Consider the following 19,254-nt stretch of genomic DNA (forward strand, 5'->3'; position numbering starts at 1 on the left):
TTCTATCGAACCACATTCACTCCTGACGCTAATCCGTGCCTGCCAGATCTGTCCCATTGAAGTACTGAACACACACACAGAGAAGCGTGTTACTCTGTGAAGCACTCGGAAAGAATGTGACTTGGGCCTCAGTGAAGTTAAGGGACTGCCTGGGATGTTAAGGCTTCCCACACAGCTTGACAGGGGCAAGGCTTGACAGCGGAATTCTTAAGTGTGAGCTGGAACATTTGAGTCTGGGTCACTTCCAGCCACAACTCCGCATCCTGAGGGCCTTCTGGAGCTATGTTGAAGACAGCCCCTCTCCAGCCCATTACCCATGTGCCTTTCTTTAAAAAGTGACTACATGTACTGACTTTATTCCCAAGGGCAGGTTCTTCTGTACTTACTGATCCTTCCCAGTAGACAGATGGCAAGTGATTATTTCAAGAACTGTGGAAGTAAAAGGAGCATCTACCAAGAGATGAGGCAGCTGGAATTCAGACCAAATCCTTCACTCTACGGCCTCGAAGTAGAAGGGAGGCAAAATGGAAGAAGACATCAGCCACCCTTCCTCACTATCCAATGGGAAGAGGTATGGACAACAATATGATTATCATTCGAGTCCACGCTTCATCCGCAACGCAGCAAAGACTAGAGAAGTCCAAACAGCAGCACAGAGGAGGGAGTCCGAGGCCACAGGGCGGCAGAAGTCCAAGTTGGTCGGAAGCAGGATACTGTTTTCCAACTCAGGCTCCATCTTCCACCTAAATTCTCACCCCAGAAAAGACACACGGACACCAGCCACCTCAAAAGCTAGGTTTGTATTCCTGGTTAGGTTCCAAAGTGGCAGAACTCCAGAGCTGTACTATAACCAACCTGGTCCCCACCTCAGCTAAGCCCCACAAAGACAACATCATACAAAACTGTATTTACAGGTAAACCAGTTAAAAATTAAAGGTGTGTACAAAAGTAGGCAGGATAGCCAAAAATATCAATGCAAGAAAGCTTTGGGAAAAGGGACACTGTATTCCACACCAGAACCTGGGGGCAATGGATTATGTACCAGGCAAGGAGAAGTGTAGCAAATCTCAGTGCCAATTTTAGGGGAAATCTGTCGCTCCAGGAAAAGAGTGGATGGGAAGAGCTAAGAGCTTTAACATTACAAAGTATGAATTATCACCACTCTTCTGTCACAGAGATTCACAGCCACGTGGTGAGGGAAATAAAGTCTCTGATAAGCCCCACAGGAAAAGGAGGAGCTCAGAAGGCATAGCGAGTCCGAATATCCTCAAGCTTCTTGGACACCTCAGGTGGGGTTCGGTCCAGTTCTTCAGAGACATTCTTTTGTTTGTTGGGCTCCATGGAGTTGAACTGTTCACAGAGATCTCCATCAATCACATTCTGAGACATGGAAAGACGAGAGAGGAAGAAAAAGGTGAGATGCCCAAAGAAAATGGCATGTGCAAAAGCAACTCCCAGGAAAGGTCTTCCTCCCTCAGACATCTGAACTCCAGTTACAGAGCCAGGAACACTATTCACAACTGACTGGGCAAAACCGGGTGGAAGCTCTTCTCTGGCTGTGCTCTGTCCTGAGGGAAGAGGTCTCTGAATATCACTAACTATTCCTCCCCCATTACTGCCTCCATAAATCCATCCCCTCAATGCTCCTTTATTAAAGACTCTGCCGATTTTTAAGGGTGGGAGGCCCAAAGACAAGACTGATTAAATGGGCTGAGAATCCTCCTTTCCAAGCCGAGTTTCCAAGAGAGCCCTACCTTAACAGGGAAGTAGTAGGAACGGAAGCTGAGGTGGTCTCGCCCACAGAGAGGGGGGTGCTCGGACCGGAGGTGCATTTCCACATGCTGGAAGAAGTCATGGTCCTGGTGGAAAAAAAACAGAAGAAAAAAGATTTCAACCACTAGTCTACGGTTTCCAAAAGCACAGTGAACAGACGGGCCACTGATTTTTATCACCCAAGCAGATGTGAAATAACTGTTCCTATGACCACAGGTTTCTTACTACATCAAGACAGCTAAAACCTAAAGGAAAACCCCTTTGTATTTGCAGAATATGAGAGAAAACACCATATGCAAAGATTGGTTTGTGAAGTCAGATTCCTAATCCCATCTTCCTTGGCTACAACCACATAAACCAAATTTAGCCAATCCCAGAGCTGACCCTAGGAAGCATTAAGTACCCAGTCCACACCACCCCATCTGGCGTGGCTCTGGGGCTTCAACCCCTGACTACCCTATAGTCACATCAGAAAACTGAACCAAACCCTGGCATGGTATAAACATCAATGGCTTTCCCCAAGGGAAAAAATCAAGATTCCTTTCTCCCAGATACTCCTGTTAACTTACAAAACTTCCACAACACTCTTAGTTGCATATGGACACAAACTGGACTGCCCTCTTGGGCCGATTTAACACTAAGGAACAACCCGAGGAATGAAAAGCCAGAGGAGTGTGGAAGATATTACCTCATGGGATGTGAATGGGACAAGGATGCCAATGCCTCCTGACAAGGTGGTGTAGACAAGCGATTCTGAGCCTCCAGGGATCAGTGTGGTCTTCTGTAAGGAAAGCACTGTCTCGCCCACGTGATAGTTCATTATCACTTCTGCCTGCAAGTCAAAACCAGACCAGTCACTATGTGTGCTCTCAGGAGACTGTTCTAGATTCCCAAGAGCAAACGGCATTTCCAAAGGGCAGATTTCACCACCTTGATAAAGTCATAAATTATTAAAATTTAAACATACTTTGACGGAGAACACCCCACTCCAGTACTCTTGCCTGGAAAATCCCATGGATGGAAGAGCCTGGTGGGCTGCCATCTATGGGGTTGCACAGAGTCGGACACAACTGAAGCGACTCAGCAGCAGTAGCAGCAGCAAACATACTTTGAAATGTTCTTAGCATAGAGTTTAATACCTTCACAAACATGCTTAAGGTAGACAATTTCTGATTTATAACTGAAAAACATTTTTGTTAAATATCAAGTTTGCAAAAAAGGAAGAAACAAGGAAAGTTTAAAAAACTGCAATCTATAGGCTTGCCTTCTAAAGTAAAATGGATCTATTTTTAAAGTTCAGAGCTACAAAAGAAAATATCTACAGAAGAGGAAAGCCCAGGACATACTGCAGAGAAAAGCTGGTTAGTATCCTGAGCGAGCCTGTGTAACCATCCTTTCCAAGGAACCCACTATGCACCGAAAAAATTTACAATGCTAAAATGTCTCAGAAAAATTTGTTCTATCATAAAAACGGGATAGTAACTTGGTTATCTTGTGTCAAAGCCACCATGCACACAGTCGTGCACTGTGGATGAAACACTAAAGAAATGCGTCCTTGGTGAAGGTCCTGACGAATGGACTGTGCAGGCTGATGCCCTTCCTGGGAGCCGCTTCTGCAAGCCTACCTTCTGAGAGGCTCCGTTGAGCAAGCCCCGGTCCCACAGGGCTTTGTTTCCAGTGGGATCCTCGTCCACTTCATCATTGGTATTAGGTGGGAGCCGCACCTAAAATGAAGAGACACAAATCACAGAGCTGGGCTCTGCACTTACTAACCTTGGTCACCAAGCAGCACGTCTGCCCCAGGTCCCTGCAAGCGAACCTTGGGGCACTGCATTTGGCAGACCTGAGCCAGCACCTGTTCTGGTATCCAATGAGGGAGAAACTCAAGAGCTATTCAAAAAAATCCAGACTGGGCTTTAAAAGATAGGCCAAGGGTGAGGAGAGAAGCCTAAGAGGGAGAAGGCAATATGTATAATCATGGTGATTTGTTTGTATGGCAGAAAGCAACACAACACTGTAAAGCACTCTTCTTCCAATTAAAAAATGAAATACAAGGATAACCCCAAATTCTGGCAAAGAGTGAGCGTGTCAGTCCTCGGCTCAAACTAAATCTATCATTATTAAGTCATTTGGCATGGGGAAGAAGGCGGTGAACAGCAGGATGGGGGCAGAGGAAGCTAAATGAGTTTTATACCCATTTTTGCTTTCCAAGTTAGATTACAGTGTTACCACAAATTGGGCCATTTTTTTCATACATCACTATAACCCAAGTAAACATCAACTTACCACACAAATGTTGCCGAACTTGTCTGCCCCAGCCACAGTATCATAGTCGAGGAGACTAGCTGTGGTCACCCATCGGGGGTAGGTATCATCAGCAAAGATGATGAGCTGGTTCTCATTACGCTTGTAGCGAACCCAGATGAAACTTTCTTGGACATCAGATACAATCACCCTGTGTCCAATTGTCTGGATCCCAGAGATGTAGTTGGCGATATGCTGGGAAAAACAAGGACAGCAAGGTATAACCATGGGGTGCAGAATCAACAGGGAAAGTCCAGGTTAGCCTGACTGCAGCATACACAGGGTCTAAAGAATGGCACACACCAAAGAATAGCCATCAGCAAGGAATTCCTAGAAGGTGGGGAAAAGAGCTAACTGGTTTTAACATGGTGGGAAAATATGCTTAATTGTCAGTTAAACTCCTTACAGACACAAGCAGGATAGAAATCTGGCTCTTGAAGTAAAGAAATCAACAAACCTACCTACGCTTCTCCTTCTCAAAAGCCTAACCGTTAGTTAGCCCAGGAAGACAAAAGACGGTCCGGATAAAGACACGATTCCAACAGCTGCTGTCCACCACCCTGCCTGGGTCTCCTTCCTCACAAGCTGGATCTGGACCCTCCACCAGTGCAGTTACCTTATTCTCACACTTGCGGAGTAACTTCTTCTTTCCGAGGTCATAGACTCGCAAAAGTTTTCCCACACCAATCAATACTCTCCCTTGAAATGGGGCAATAGCAGCAGGGACCTCTTCCACTGGAGTCTGTGAGAGGAAACACAGGTGATGCAGCTGTTTTCAACACATACAGCCACACTCCCTCAACCCCAAATGACTTTTACAGGCATCTGTGAGGAAGACAAACAATGAGTGACCATCTTCTGCTCATCAGAGAAGATAAACCCACACCTATAACCAACAGTCCCAGGAAACCAGGTGTTTGGGTAAACAGATCAGAAACACTCCATTTCGGCAAGTGGATCAACGAATGCCACAGGTGAGAAGAAGTCCAGGTACCTGATGAACACTGCCCCAGGGCCGATGCTAACTGAAGTGGCACCATTAACTGAAAGTGAAGCCTTAGTATCAGAGAAGTGACTAGGGCGTGTGGAGGGAGGGGAAAGCACTGCTAGAGACAAGTCACATCTTGGCTGTAAAGGAGACACAGTGACTTTAGCACAAAGAAGGCTCTGTGAAATTGTTATTTCCTACAGTAACATGCCCCTTGTGGGAGACCAAGAGAAATCACTTTCATGTGCTGTCAGTGTAGAAGAGAGATTAAGAATTCCTTGAAAAAAAAAAAAAAAAAAAGCACATAACATGACCTTAATTCTGTAGAACTGCTGAATTTTGGTCACAAATGGCTGCCTACTTAGTAAGACACGAAAATACAGGGCTCATTCATTATGTACCTGTTCCTCTTTGAAGGTGTTAGCACACAAGCCCAGCAGTGGGACCAGCAGGCAGTGGAGCTTCACTGGAGCATTTTCCACGTGCCCACGACTGATACAAAGCTGGTTAAGTCTAAAGGACTTAGGGGCTTCTCATGTAGCTCAGTGGTAAAGAGTCTGCCTGCCAATGTGGAAACACGGTCAATCTTTTGGTCGGAAAGATCCCCTGGAAAAGGAAATGACCACCTACTCCAGTATACTTGCCTGGAAAAACCCATGGACAGAGGAGCCTGGTGGGCTACAGTCTGTGGGGTCGCAGGAGTTGGACACAACTTAGAGACTAAACAAGTAGGACTTAAGGTCCAGGAAGGCCACTGTCTGGTTCCTACCTTGTGCAAAAACTCCAGTTTTTCCCCGTTGTTCACGAGCTTGTAGGTATAGACAAAGCCCCCAGCGACAGATCGGGGGTTCAGTATCAGGTCTTTGGCTACGCCCACCAGCACATACCAGTCATCGCCAGTGTTGGAGAATCTGCACACAGCCACGCTGCATTTTCAAAGAAGGAATCAGGAGTCAGGCATTAGGCACAGCCCAGAGAATTCCCATTCCAGTCTTTAAAACGCTGCATGGTCAGGGCCCCTTACCTAAAAGCGGCTTCATTCTGTTCCAGCTGGACAAGATCCAATGTGTTCCCCTGAATAGGATTCATCACTCGGATCACAGAGGCCCACTGCCCATTGCCGGCCTTAGGAGCCCCAAAAATGGACTCGGGGAGGTTTTCATTGAGGAATGCTGCTGCCATCTCTGCGGCCAGCTCTCGCTCATCCTCCCCTGCTGCTTCTACCATTTCCTAAATCCAAAGAACCAAGGAAGAGTTGGTGCGTTCAGAGGCGGGTGCTGGGTGGGAAGTGGACAAGTGGACAAATAAGAACACCTCAAGGGGTGTTCACAATACACAAAGCAGCAAAGTCTGTCCCCCAAAATCATTATTCCCCAAAATGAAGATGAAAGGGAGAGGTGTACAAACAAGGGGAAGAGGAAAAGATCACTAAGGGGAAGCGAAAATCATCAGCCGTGGTGAGGGCTTGGGAAACATGAAGATGAAGATTGATTGCTTCCTCTCTCCTGGGCCAGATACAGTTTTACATAGGGGGGACGATTTGTTTCTTGCTGGGAAATAATTTCTGGAAGGAGATGGTGTTGTGAGGAATACAAAAGCTGTCTTCTTTGGGCCCAAATCCAGAAAGATATAACATAAGCTATTTTGGAAGTTCCAGGACAGAAGAACTGTTCCAGAGAAGTAGCTCAATACTGAATAAATCCAGCTTAATGTTTTAGTCCTAAGTCACAAGAAAGCCCCTAAAACACAAAGGACTGTGGCAAAGGGCTCTGTTTGAAGGACCTGAAAAGACTCTGGATCTTTAAATAGAACATTAGACATCAATTACACAGAGGTTTAAACACGATTTCACAAGACTGCCTTTTTACTGAACCCTGAAGGTTAACTGCATTACCTCTGCCATCTGCTGCTTCCTCTGAGCTTTAGTGGCCTCAGTGTAGGCATTGTGGTCAGTCTCGATGATGATAAGGTTGTTACTTTCAGGGTGGATGACGAATTTCCTGGGTGTGTACTGCAGTGGAAAGGCTACTTGATTGAAGACAGCACCCAGCTTTTCCAACGCCAAAATCCTATGGCAAAAGGCAAGGAGTTAATAGGTCACCCACCCAGGACCAAGAAACTGGTGTTAAAAGGGTCAGTAAGCAGTCACAGCCCTAATATCAGCATTGGGGAACATGAAACAATACCCTTCTCATCTAGAAGATTGTGCACAGGAGACAGAAGACCTGGGAAGGGCCTTTACTTCAGCAACAGCCATCAGTGCTCACAGTGTTTGTGTGACAGTGTTCCATAGAATAAAGTGAATGTCATCCTGAACGAAAATCACCTAGGCTTTAGGAAACCCACACAATGCAGAAAGACATGGCAACTATGAGATCTACAACCTTTGTCAAGCAGAAAGAAATGTTCATAAGTCAAATTATGTGCAAAACAAGCAGAACCCAGATGCTCTTAAAAATACAGACACTTCAAAGTGCTGAAAGAAAAAACAGCTAATTAAGAATCATTCAAAAAGAGTACATTACAAAAACTAGAACATTTTCTAAAAGACTACGATTAACAACATTCCAGAGCTTATCTGGTGGGTCAGTGGTAAAGAACCCACCTACCAATGCAGAACACATGGGTTTGAACCCTGTGGTCAGGAAGATTCCCTGGAGAAGGAAATGACAACCCACTCTAGTATTCTGCCTGGGAAATCCCATGGACAGAGGAGTCTGGCAGGCTATAGTCCATGGGGTCACAAAAGAGTTGGACATGACTTAGCAACTAAACAACATTCCACTCCCATAAATATCCAAAATACTATGAGGGGGTAATGAGCAAGGTTCATTTCTTTGAAGACATAAATCAAATACTTTACCAAATTCAGACTTAAATTGAAGAAAGTGCGGAAAACCACTAGACCATTCAGCTATGACCTCAATCAAATCCCTTATGATTATACAGTGGAAGTGAGAAATAGATTTAAGGGACTAGATCTGATAGACAGAGTGCCTGATGAACTATGGAAGAAGGTTCGTGACACTATACAGGAGGCAGGGATCAAGACTATCCCCAAGAAAAACAAATGCAAAAAAGCAAAATGGCTGTCTGAGGAGGCTTTGCAAATAGCTGTGAAAAGAAGAGAAGCAAAACGCAAAGGAGAAAAGGAAAGATATACCCATCTGAATGCAGAGTTCCAAGGAAAGATATACCCATTTGAATGCAGAGTTCCAAAGAATAGCAAGGAGAGATAAGAAAGCCTTCCTCAGTGATCAGTGCAAAGAAATAGAGGAAAACAACAGAATATTAAAGACTAGAGATCTCTTCAAGAAAATTAGAGATACCAAGGGAACATTTCATGCAAAGATGGGCTCGATAAAGGACATAAATGGTATGGACCTAACAGAAGCAGAAGATATTAAGAAGAGGTGTCAAGAATACACAGAAGAACTGTACAAAAAAGATCTTCACGACCCAGATGATCACACTAGAGCCAGACATCTTGGAATGTGAAGTCAAGTGGGCCTTAGAAAGCATCACTACGAACAAAGCTGGTGGAGGTGATGGAATTCCAGCTCAGCTATTTCAAATCCTGAAAGATGATGCTGTGAAAGTGCTGCACTCACTATGTCAGCAAATTTGGAAAATTCAGCAGTGGCCATAGGACTGGAAAAGGTCAGTTGTCATTCCAATCCCAAAGAAAGGCAATGCCAAAGAATGCTCAAACTACCGCACAATTGCACTCATCTCACACACTAGCAAGGTAATGCTCAAAATTCTCCAAGCCAGGCTTCAGCAATACGTGAACTGTGAATTTCCAGATGTTCAACAAACTGGTTTTAGAAAAGGCAGAGGAACCAGAGATCAAACTGCCAACATTCGCTGGATCACCGAAAAAGCAAGAGAGTTCCAGAAAAACATCTATTTCTGCTTTATTGACTATACCAAAGCCTTTGACTGTGTGAATCACAATACACTGTGGAAAATTCTGAAGGAGATGGGAATACCAAACCACCTGACCTGCCTCTTGAGAAACCTATATGCAGGTCAGGAAGCAACAGTTAGACCTGGACATGGAACAGACTGGTTCCAAATAGGAGAAAGAGTATGTCAAGGCTGTATATTGTCACCCTGCTTACTTAACTTCTATGCAAAGTACATCATGAGAAACACTGGGCTGGAGGAAGCACAAGCTAGAATCAAGATTGCTAGGAGAAAATGTCAATAACCTCAGATATGCAGATGACACCACCCTTATGGCAGAAAGTGAAGAAGAATTAAACAGCCTCTTGATGAAAGTGAAGAGGAGAGTCAAAGAGTTGGCTTAAAGCTCAACATTCAGAAAACAAAGATCACGGCATCTGGTCCCATCACTTCATGGCAAATAGATGGGAAAACAGTGGCTGATTTTATTTTGGGGGGCTCCAAAATCACTGCAGATGGTGACTGCAGCCATGAAATTAAAAGACACTTACTCCTTGGAAGGAAAGTTATAATCAACCTAGACAGCATATTAAAAAGCAGAGACATTACTTTGCCAACAAGGGTCCATCTAGTCAAAGCTATGGTTTTTCCAGTGGTCATGTATGGATGTGAGAATTGGACTATAAAGAAAGCTGAGCACCAAACAAATGATGCTTTTGAACTGTGATGTTGGAGAAGACTCTTGAGAGTCCCTTGGACTGGAAGGAGATCCAACCAGTCCATCCTAAAGGAGATCAGTCCTGGGTGTTCATTGGAAGGACTGATGCTGAAGCTGAAACTCCAGTACTCTGGCCACCTGACACGAACAGCTGACTCATTTGAAAAGACCCTGATTGCTGGGAAAGATTGACAGCAAGAGGAGAAGGGGACGACAGAGGATGAGATGGTTGGATGGCATCATTGACTTAATGGACATGAGTTTGGGTAACCTCCGGTAGTTGGTGATGCACAGGGAGGCCTGACGTGCTCTGGTTCATGGGATTGCAAAGAATCGGACACGACTGAGCGACTGAATTGAACTGAACTTACCAACATGTGTGAGTTTAAAAAAAAAAAAAAAAAAAATCAACTGCTAAACAGTAAAGACTGTCATTCTGCAAGAAAAAAAAAAAAAAAAGAAAATATCTGCAAATCATGTTATCTCATAAGACAACTGTATACAAAATAACAGAACCCTTATAATTCAATAATAAAAAGACCAATATATATATAATAATAATCCAATATACCTCACTGATGAAAATGTAAAATGGTGCAGCCACTTGGGAAAGCAGCGTAGCGGTTTCTCAAAAAGTTAAAAGTTACTAGCAATTCCATTCTTGCAGATATACACCCAAGAAAAAAGAAAATACACAAACAGACCCTTGTACAGGAGTGTTCACAGCAGCATTACTCACAATAGTCAACAGTGGAAGTGAGTGATTCTGACAGTAAGTACAACGACCAGTGGTATTTAAACTGTGTTCCCAAGAATTCTGCTTACATGTTTCACATGCAAGACACACAGCACACAGCAGCCTTCCCTGATTTTGTTCTGGGGGGAAAATCTGCTGCTCTAAAAGAAAAAGTTTGAAAATCTGCGGCACTGTCAAAATTGATAGGAATCCAGGAGATCACACATGTCAATAAAACAACTAAAGAACCCATAGATGGGGCTAAGACTTAACAGGCAAAGATGTGTGTGAGAAGCATTCCAAGAACAAGTGCAGAGATAACAAACCAGGAAGGAACATATGGAAGTGTGCAGGGAGAACAATTCTGCTGGAGAAAAAGATACCCAAAGATGCTGAAGCTTAAAAACAGAGAGAACGGTGAAGATGAAGTTCCTGAAAGCTTCTGCAAACAAATCTGGGAGTTCACCTAACTAAGTAATAAGTGATTCATATACCAAGAGGCCGGAGTTCCATCATAAACAACCAATAGTTGTCACTACAACATGTGAATGACACTGGTAAACCACATTAAAGAGTTGAAAAAGAAAACAAAACCAACCACCAAAATTTGACAAAGTCAAAACTGACTAGGTTATCTTCCATTTTGCAATACAGACAGTGCTCACCCCAATGTGATCAGTATAAATAATCTGTCAACCAGCAAAAGGTCTAAATTAATTTTGAGCTTAATATATAACACTGCAAATGCAAGACAGAGTGAGAAAAGACAATCAGTGACCCAACAACGCCTGCTCTAACACTGATTCAACAGCATGGCCCTGGAAAACAAGAATCTTACATCTCAGAGAATGAACTACATTGCCAAATAGGAAAACACGGCCCCAAAGTCTTTAACAGAAGCTGAAACTCCACACGCCGAAACGTGGCTACCAGGTACTCAAACCCTGAGCCAATGAAGGTCTCAATTACCAAACACCAGTCCCAGGGCAGAGTCAGCTCTCTGCCAGCCTCTCACGGGGCTTCAGCGGTGGGACTCTCACCTCAGGGTATTGGTGGAGATGGCCACAATGCCCTCAGGGCACTGTTCAGAGGCGAAGCCAGAGGCAAACTCCAGGGTCTCATAAGACAGGGGCGTGAGATGGAAACGAGACTGGTAAGAATAGCTCAACCATGAGCGGCTTGACATGGCCAGCACCTGAGGAAAGAAAGACATCTCCAATAAGCTGGGGAAAAGCCCAAACAAACATGGTATACTAACCCAATTACCCTGTCCCCAGATTTCAGCATGTGAAATATCCCAAGGAATTTTAGAAACCTAAAAGGCTACCTTAAGAAAAAGAGGTCTAGAGAAGAGTTAGTACAGCTTGGTATTTGCTAAAAGTGCTGGCTACTAGCCAGATGACACAGCAATCACTCCATCTCCGAGCCCCGGGCTCCATGTGTGTAAAGCGAGAATTCTAACACAGAGCTGGAGAGCTGCAAGGATCCAACTGCAGTAACAAGTAAAGAACCAGCAGGTCACTCAGCAACACTGATGTTCTTAACCACAAAGAACACAGTGTTTGCTGGCCCCTTTCACACTCCTCCTAGGCAGTGGTATGCTGCTCGGGAGGCTTCCAGCTAATTCTCACTCCATTTGCTCAGCCGCAGGGCTGAAGGGATCACTATTCTAACTCACCTATAACCTGATCATGGCAGTGCCACGGAACCTCAGTTAAGAAGCTCTAGGTTAAAGGACTCAAGATTTCCTGCATGAAGGAACCGAATTAAGGTAAAGCTAATGTCCAACTAACTAACTACAACACTGGTGAATTACTGACAGCAAGATTTACACCACAGGGCTCAGTTGATGCCACTAACATCCAAACACACATCCTGCCCCTTTCATTACTTACTGCCTCCTGGCCTTGCATCCGGACACGAAACAGTTTCACAGGACGGGACCCCAGGTACCTAGTGCGGGTGTCAGACAGGTCCCCAGTGACAGGGTCCAGGACAGTTCTCAGCAACACACCATTCTAATAAAAATGAGAGAGGTGGTTAAGGCCTACCCATAATGGAAGCTTCTTTAGCTACCCTATTTCAGTTGGAAGAAAATGACTAGGTGGTTTAAATATATAGTCATCAGCCAGCCATTCATTCATTTTCCTAAACCACTCACTCAAATAGTTACTGAGCATTTACTAAGTGAAAAGCAGTTTCCTTTTACCGTATATCCTTAAAATTTTTTACCCTTTATGTTAGACCCTTTACAATTTTAAGATACATGTACAGTTTAACATACCCATGCCTATTGTGGTCTCTAAATACCACTTCCCTTAAAAAAATAAAAGATTCCTGAGAGAAATGCCTTATTCCAGTCTGAAGCAAGAATGTTCTAGATGTGTGTGGAGCACTTTCTTGCGCTAGGAGGAAGCCCCCAAAGATAGTAGGCACCTGTTAAATGGACAAAGGAGGCAACTTCAGAAGGAAAATTCCCACTTTTCTACATTGTGGCAACTTAGCATCTAAAAGAAAGACTGTGATAGTCTGCTGTAAATATAAAAACCTGCAAATGTTATCTAAAATTACAATAAAAACAAACATTTCAGCAGTCTTCACTGGAGACTGCGATGGCACCAACCTCTTACCCTAAAAATAGTGAGCAAAGGGGGAAAGTGAAGTGCTTATCCAAGAACGCGCGTTTGAAGGCTGTGATGCAGCCCCCACAGCAGAGGCAGTAAACTGGATGCACCACCCAGAAGCAGGAACACGCGCTCCGCCCTGGGGTGAGGAAGAATCGCGCTGCGACTTTCCGGGAGGCCAGCACAGGCGCAGGATGGGAAGCAGGAAGGCCCCAAGAACAACGATCTGGTTCCTTTTTAACAAGTTGAGACAGCTATTAAAAGAAATGTGAGGGCTTCCTGGTGGTCCAGTGGCTGAGACTGTGCTCCCGACGCAGGGGGCCCAGTTTCAATCCCTGATCAGGGAACAAGATCCCACATGCTTCAACTAAGACCTGACACAGTCAAATAAATAATGAAATAAAATAATGTGAGAAGATTAAGCAGATAAAAACTGGACAGTTTTATGCATTCTGAGTAGAACCAAAAGTAAAAACTTTTTTCAGGACAGGATAAAAAAGGGAGAAAATGAGAATATGGGGGTATCAGATGATATTAAGGAACTTAAATTCTGTTAACCATAATATTAAAGCTTCAAAATACACACACACACACACACACACACACACACACACACACACACACACACACACACTCCTCTGTTATAGCTACGTTCTCAAGCCCTTATAGATGACACTATATTGGATCTGCCTTAAAGAGAAGAGAAGGGAAAGGCAAAATGCTGGTAACTGGTGATGGGTACATGGAGGTGCATTTCATTAGTCTAACTCCTGGGCATGTTTGAGAATTTCTAAATTAGGAAGTAAAATTAAAAACCAGTCTCCTGGGCTAGGCAATTAAAAAAAAAAGATATGGTCAAAACCCCTGATACTCTCTGATTCTTGGGTTCCTGCCTTTCATGCCATGAAGAGCCTAGGTGCTCTGACAACAGGGAACACCGAGGAGCCCTTTATTGCTAATGGAGCCCATCATGAACTGTGAGGCCCTCTGTATCCTTGGATTTCGAATCCACAATTCAACCAACCACAGATCAAAAATATTTCAGGGGGAACAAAAGCAGAAAATTCCAAAAAACTAAACTTGGATTGGCTGCACATGTACAGCAACTATTTATACAGCATTTACCTTATATTAGGCAATTAAGTAATCTAGAGATGATTTAATTAAAGGTTACGAAAAAATACAAACATTATGCCATCTTATATAAGGGACTTGAGTATCTTCTGATTTTGGTATCCAAGAGAGATCCCGGAACCAACCACAAGGACACTGAGGGACAACTGGATTACAGTCTCACAAACTGCAAACTGTGGAAACCAGAGGCAATATAGCTCTGTCCCAAAATAGTCACTGTTAAGCAGTTTTATCAGACTCTATAAAACACTTTTTTCCAGCCCTGATTTCTTCTAAATTAGAGCCAAAACAAGTGGAACAGAGAGCAAAACTGATCCCTTCTCATAAGGCGGGTAACTAAAACACAGGCACAGAAAACACCTGCATTAAACAAAGCAGCCATGAAGAAAAGACGCCCTGACCCCAGGAGTGTGAGTTTCTGGACCTCTTACCTGGAGTCCAATATTCAGGTACAAGAAGCCAATAGAGCCTCTTTCCCCCAGCTCATCCTGCTTCTCGGTCCCACCCATTTCCACAATACACAAGGACTCAGGCTGGGCCGGGAGAGCCTGCATGCTCAAAGGCTGTAAACAGTCCTAAAGTGGAAAGAGAAAACAGAATACGGCAAGTGACCAACTCTGGAAAAAAACCTACCCAGAAAAATCTAATTCTTAGAAGTGAAGAACAGCTCTTTTTCATGGACATGGAAAACCTGAAGAAACAGGTATGGGGTCACTAGAGAACTAAACCTTAAAACAAGCTCTGGAGAGGATTGGGCTTTCTCTTTTTTGTAGAAGTGGATAATGGTAAAACTAAATAAGCAAAGGGTACCTCTTTAGAGTCATCTAAGGCTCTTTTCTGTAAACACAGTCTTGGATTTTGTTTTTGTTCGTTTAAACTAAAAAAGGGAATCAGGACTTAAGCCAAAGACACATTCAGTAGTCTCGGGTCAATCCTTTTAAAGCACTGCAGGCGATTCATGAGGTGTGCTGCTACAATAATCAGAAGCAGCAGCAGTCTAGATTCAGGGCCCAGCCCAGCTGACCTCCGAGAGGGACATCAAGAATGGGCCAGGTGCTCAGGTTCCAACTGGAAGATCCTTGAAATTGAGGGTGACACTCACTGAGGGGTCCAAGGAGATGATCCTGACAGTGTTGTCCACTAGCCCCACAGCCAGAAAGCGAGACCGCTGCTCTCCAGGGGGCACATTGGCCAGACTCATGCATACCACATCTGCTGACATCTCCTTCCGCTCCGTGTACTCATTCAGCTGTCCTGACTACAGGATTGAAGACAGAGAGAGGTCACAGACCACGCCACCCCGTCCCCAACTCCTGAGCCTGGAGAAGAAAGGGGGCTTGCTAAATAAGTTCTTTTTTGCTTCCTCTCACTCTATCATCGACGACCAAAAATTTCTCAACTTGAGTTTCCAAGACTGAACTCTACAGGCTAATGGCAAGCAAAATTACTGACAAGATAATAAAGAGACCTTTGACAAGTATAATGCCAACCTAACTCTTAGGAAATGAAAATATATCACTGTTTATCTGTTCATAAAAAGACTCATAGGTGAAACAGAATTCAAATATGGCAGTTAGAGACAAAACATTTCAATCATAGGTACAGTTACACTATATAAGTTGGTCACATCCAGAGATTTCCTCAGAGTATAATTAAATATACCTATCCTTCCATATATAAAAGTAAAACAAAATTTTCTGAAACTGAATCAGATTGCAGAAATTAAACACATAGCAAATATCTGGTGGAAAATAGTGTGAAGGTCAGAAAAAGCATTTCATTGCTAAGACGGCATTTCATAACTCCACTTTAAGAATTAAAGACATGAAAATGTATCCCCTCCAACTCCTAGTAAGGGACCTTCCCTCCTCATTGCTCTGTCTTGTGAATATGTAATCTAGACACCTGGACTGCAGCTCCCGTCTTCACCTCTGAACCCTACACTAAGTCCCACAGTGAGCGGTAAAATAACATACGGGATCCATTTCAAAATAGACCAGCTCTCCTCCTGTTAGGGCGATCACCACTTGTCGCTGGTTGACTGCACATTTCACAATTGTTTTCTTCCCAGGAGTCTTCCACTCATTGACTCGCTTGTCTGCTCGGATGTGCCGAATCCCATCAGGATACACCTAGAGACAGTAAGAGAAAACCCCTGCCTTTAGCCATTTAGTGATTAGTGATCACAAGCATGACCCTCATACCATGGGATCTGTCAGATGTGGAGGCACTGCATTTGAAGCACCAGTTGGGTCCATGACAAAAAGAGTTCAGGGGTCCCAGGCAAAGTTTACTTCAAAAAAGTTCATGTTTCGCAGCATTAATTTCAAAGAAGTTCAAAGCTCATTAATGTGAAGCCAGCAACCAACACCACAATGAAGTCAGAAAAAGGACGAAGTACGGGAAGCAGGTAAGTGGCTCTCCGAGAATCCTCACCTGCACCAAGGCATCATCTCCTAGCAAGGAGCAGGACAAGGTAGGGGTGGTGCCCAGAAACCCGGAGTCCGTCACTTCTTCTACAGTCTCTCCGATGGACAACACCAGTGTGGCATTCACGAAGGACACAATGATGTAGGCATCAAACTCATCTGAAAAGCAGAGAAGAAAGAAGTTGGTTAGGTAAGAATTCATTAGCTACAAACCCAAATGAGACACACTAAGCACTCTCTTCAGAAGCCTTCCAAGGCACTTCTATGCGGAGTCACCACACTCATGTGGCAAACAGCGTAGGATGATCCAAAAGATGATTAACGGTCGTAACAGCCTACAGATACACTTTGCTTCCTTAAATGGCTGAACAGTTAATACAATACACATGCCCTCATCTAATACCTTGCAAAATTAATATTTTCCCGAGAACTTTGCTAGAAAAATGCAAGAGGACCAAGTAACAGGAAATTTTGAATACTACAATATTTTTGTATTCAGAATTTCTTTGTATTCAATTCAATACATATTGAAGGTAGAGCTTCTTTCAGATGCCAGTCACAATCCATTAACAAATACTCCCTATAACCAAAAAAGGTCTCCCTCTTTTTCTTAAAGAATCTTAGATAGGAACATATTAGACCTAATGAACAAAACAGTGACTATTTTAGTCTCCATGAGACTAAGTCATTCTAGGATGTGGAGTTGGAAACTGAGAATCCTAGGATGCCCCAATAGGAATGATGTAAGAACACTGGATAACCAGGAAGAGGGGCAGTGGAGGGGGGAGGTAGCTTATATTGTCAGTCCTTGACCTCTCTAGCGTTTCATATTTAAAATCCTAATGGTTCAGTGGTCACACGCAATCCAATTAGAATCTGCTTTCCATTTAATAAAATGTATTTGGATAAATAAATACCAATCAGTTTTGAAAAGAGGTCAGAGGCATATAAGCAACCCCAAAAGTTTCTCATGTACATCCCATAGTTAAAAGCTATTTCCTACACATTCCACCCCATAACATAAAACAATTTCTGTGTGTGTCTCCCATATCTAGAACAATGTTTGGCATAAAGCTTGATAAATGCTGAATAAATGTACATTCATTTTTTTGAAAGATGAATTGAGATTTTCCAACATTTTAATTTTCTGTTCAATTTCCCTCTTCCCGCCCCCTTCACACAGAAAACAGGCAAGTGAGGGACAGAATGCCAAGTAGGCAAGGTAGTAGACTGGGGTGGCTAACTCACTGTTAGCAGAAGCAGTGAAAACTTGCTGGAGCCCTTGTCAGAGCCCAATACCATAGGCCTGGTCCATCCTACTCACATCAAGGACACAGTTTGGATTCTGACTGCTCCAAAGGTGGTTCTGCTTAACTACGATTACTCAGTAAGTTCAGGAGAATAGTGTTCTTTACGAAAGGGGCCAGATGCAAATGAATTAGGTTGGCCAAAAAAATTCATTCAGGTTTTTCAGTAATATCTTACAGAAAAATCTGAACAAACTTTTGACCAACCTAGTATTGCTGGTGTGACCTATAGTAGCATTCTGAATTAGCAGGATGTAAAATCAATCTCATGATGTACTCTGCATATAAGTTAAATAAGCAGGGTGACAATATACAGCCTTGACGTACTCCTTTTCCTATTTGGAACCAGTCTGTTGTTCCATGTCCAGGTCTAACTGTTGCTTCCTGACCTGCATATAGGTTTCTCAAGAGGCAGGTCAGGTGGTCTGGTATTCCCATCTCCTTCAGAATTTTCCACAGTGTATTGTGATCCACACAGTCAAAGGCTTTGGCATAGTCAATAACGCAGAAATAGATGTTTTTCTGGAACTCTCTTGCTTTTTCGATGATCCAGCGGATGTTGGCAATTTGATCTCTGGTTCCTCTGCCTTTTCTAAAACCAGCTTGAATATGTGGAAGTTCACGGTTCCAGAATTGACGCTTTCGAACTATGGTGTTGGAGAAAACTCTTGAGAGTCCCTTGACTGCAAGGAGATCCAACCAGTCCATCCTAAAGGAGATCAGTCCTGGGTGTTCATTGGAAGGACTGATGCTGAAGCTGAAACTCCAATACTTTGGCCACCTCATGTGAAGAGTTGACTCATTGGAAAAGACCCTGATGCTGGGAGGGATTGGGGGCAGGAGGAGAAGGGGACAACAAAGGATGAGATGGCTGGATGGCATCACCGATTCGATGGACATGAGTCTGAGTGAACTCTGGGAGTTGGTGATGGACAGGGAGGCCTGGAGTGCTGTGATTCATGGAGTCGCAAAGAGTCAGACACGACTGAGTGACTGGACTGAACTGAACTGAAAATCAATCTAGTAGACGGCAATCAGCATTTTAAAATATAAATATATAGAAATAAATATAATTTATAATTTATTAAGGGTTGAGTACTGTCCTGCAAAACTTTTGCTTCAATTAATAACATGTGTGCACTGAATGAGTGGCTGAAAGGCAAGAATCAAAGATCTTTCCCAATGGGTATAATCTTAATGGCTATACCAGGAATCCAGAGGAATGGTTCAATTGCCAAATCACATGAAGTAACACTGGACAAGCAGATAACTGGTTTTAGATTATTTCACATGCCTGGGGACACCTTATAAAATTGCTCTGTAAAACTGTAC

At 43.5% G+C, this 19,254-nt stretch overlaps 1 protein-coding gene across 1 annotated transcript in view; it reads right to left on the reverse strand.

The window, feature by feature from the left end:
• SF3B3 (splicing factor 3b subunit 3) overlaps positions 782 to 19,254 on the reverse strand; it is a 38,983-nt gene continuing 20,510 nt past the window's right edge. Inside the window, exons 12-26 of the mRNA XM_005691787.3 lie at positions 16,623 to 16,774; positions 16,163 to 16,318; positions 15,289 to 15,444; positions 14,618 to 14,761; positions 12,324 to 12,446; positions 11,469 to 11,623; positions 6,960 to 7,134; positions 6,090 to 6,295; positions 5,835 to 5,991; positions 4,694 to 4,819; positions 4,060 to 4,272; positions 3,399 to 3,497; positions 2,462 to 2,605; positions 1,755 to 1,859; positions 782 to 1,380 (exon numbers count right to left, since the gene is read on the reverse strand). Coding sequence (XP_005691844.1) covers positions 1,240 to 1,380; positions 1,755 to 1,859; positions 2,462 to 2,605; positions 3,399 to 3,497; positions 4,060 to 4,272; positions 4,694 to 4,819; positions 5,835 to 5,991; positions 6,090 to 6,295; positions 6,960 to 7,134; positions 11,469 to 11,623; positions 12,324 to 12,446; positions 14,618 to 14,761; positions 15,289 to 15,444; positions 16,163 to 16,318; positions 16,623 to 16,774 — 2,252 coding nt within the window. The 3' untranslated portion in view covers positions 782 to 1,239. The remainder of the gene's footprint in view (positions 1,381 to 1,754; positions 1,860 to 2,461; positions 2,606 to 3,398; positions 3,498 to 4,059; positions 4,273 to 4,693; positions 4,820 to 5,834; positions 5,992 to 6,089; positions 6,296 to 6,959; positions 7,135 to 11,468; positions 11,624 to 12,323; positions 12,447 to 14,617; positions 14,762 to 15,288; positions 15,445 to 16,162; positions 16,319 to 16,622; positions 16,775 to 19,254) is intronic.

This window comes from Capra hircus, chromosome 18 (genome assembly GCF_001704415.2).
Source record: "Capra hircus breed San Clemente chromosome 18, ASM170441v1, whole genome shotgun sequence".
NCBI classification, from domain to species: Eukaryota; Metazoa; Chordata; class Mammalia; order Artiodactyla; family Bovidae; genus Capra; species Capra hircus.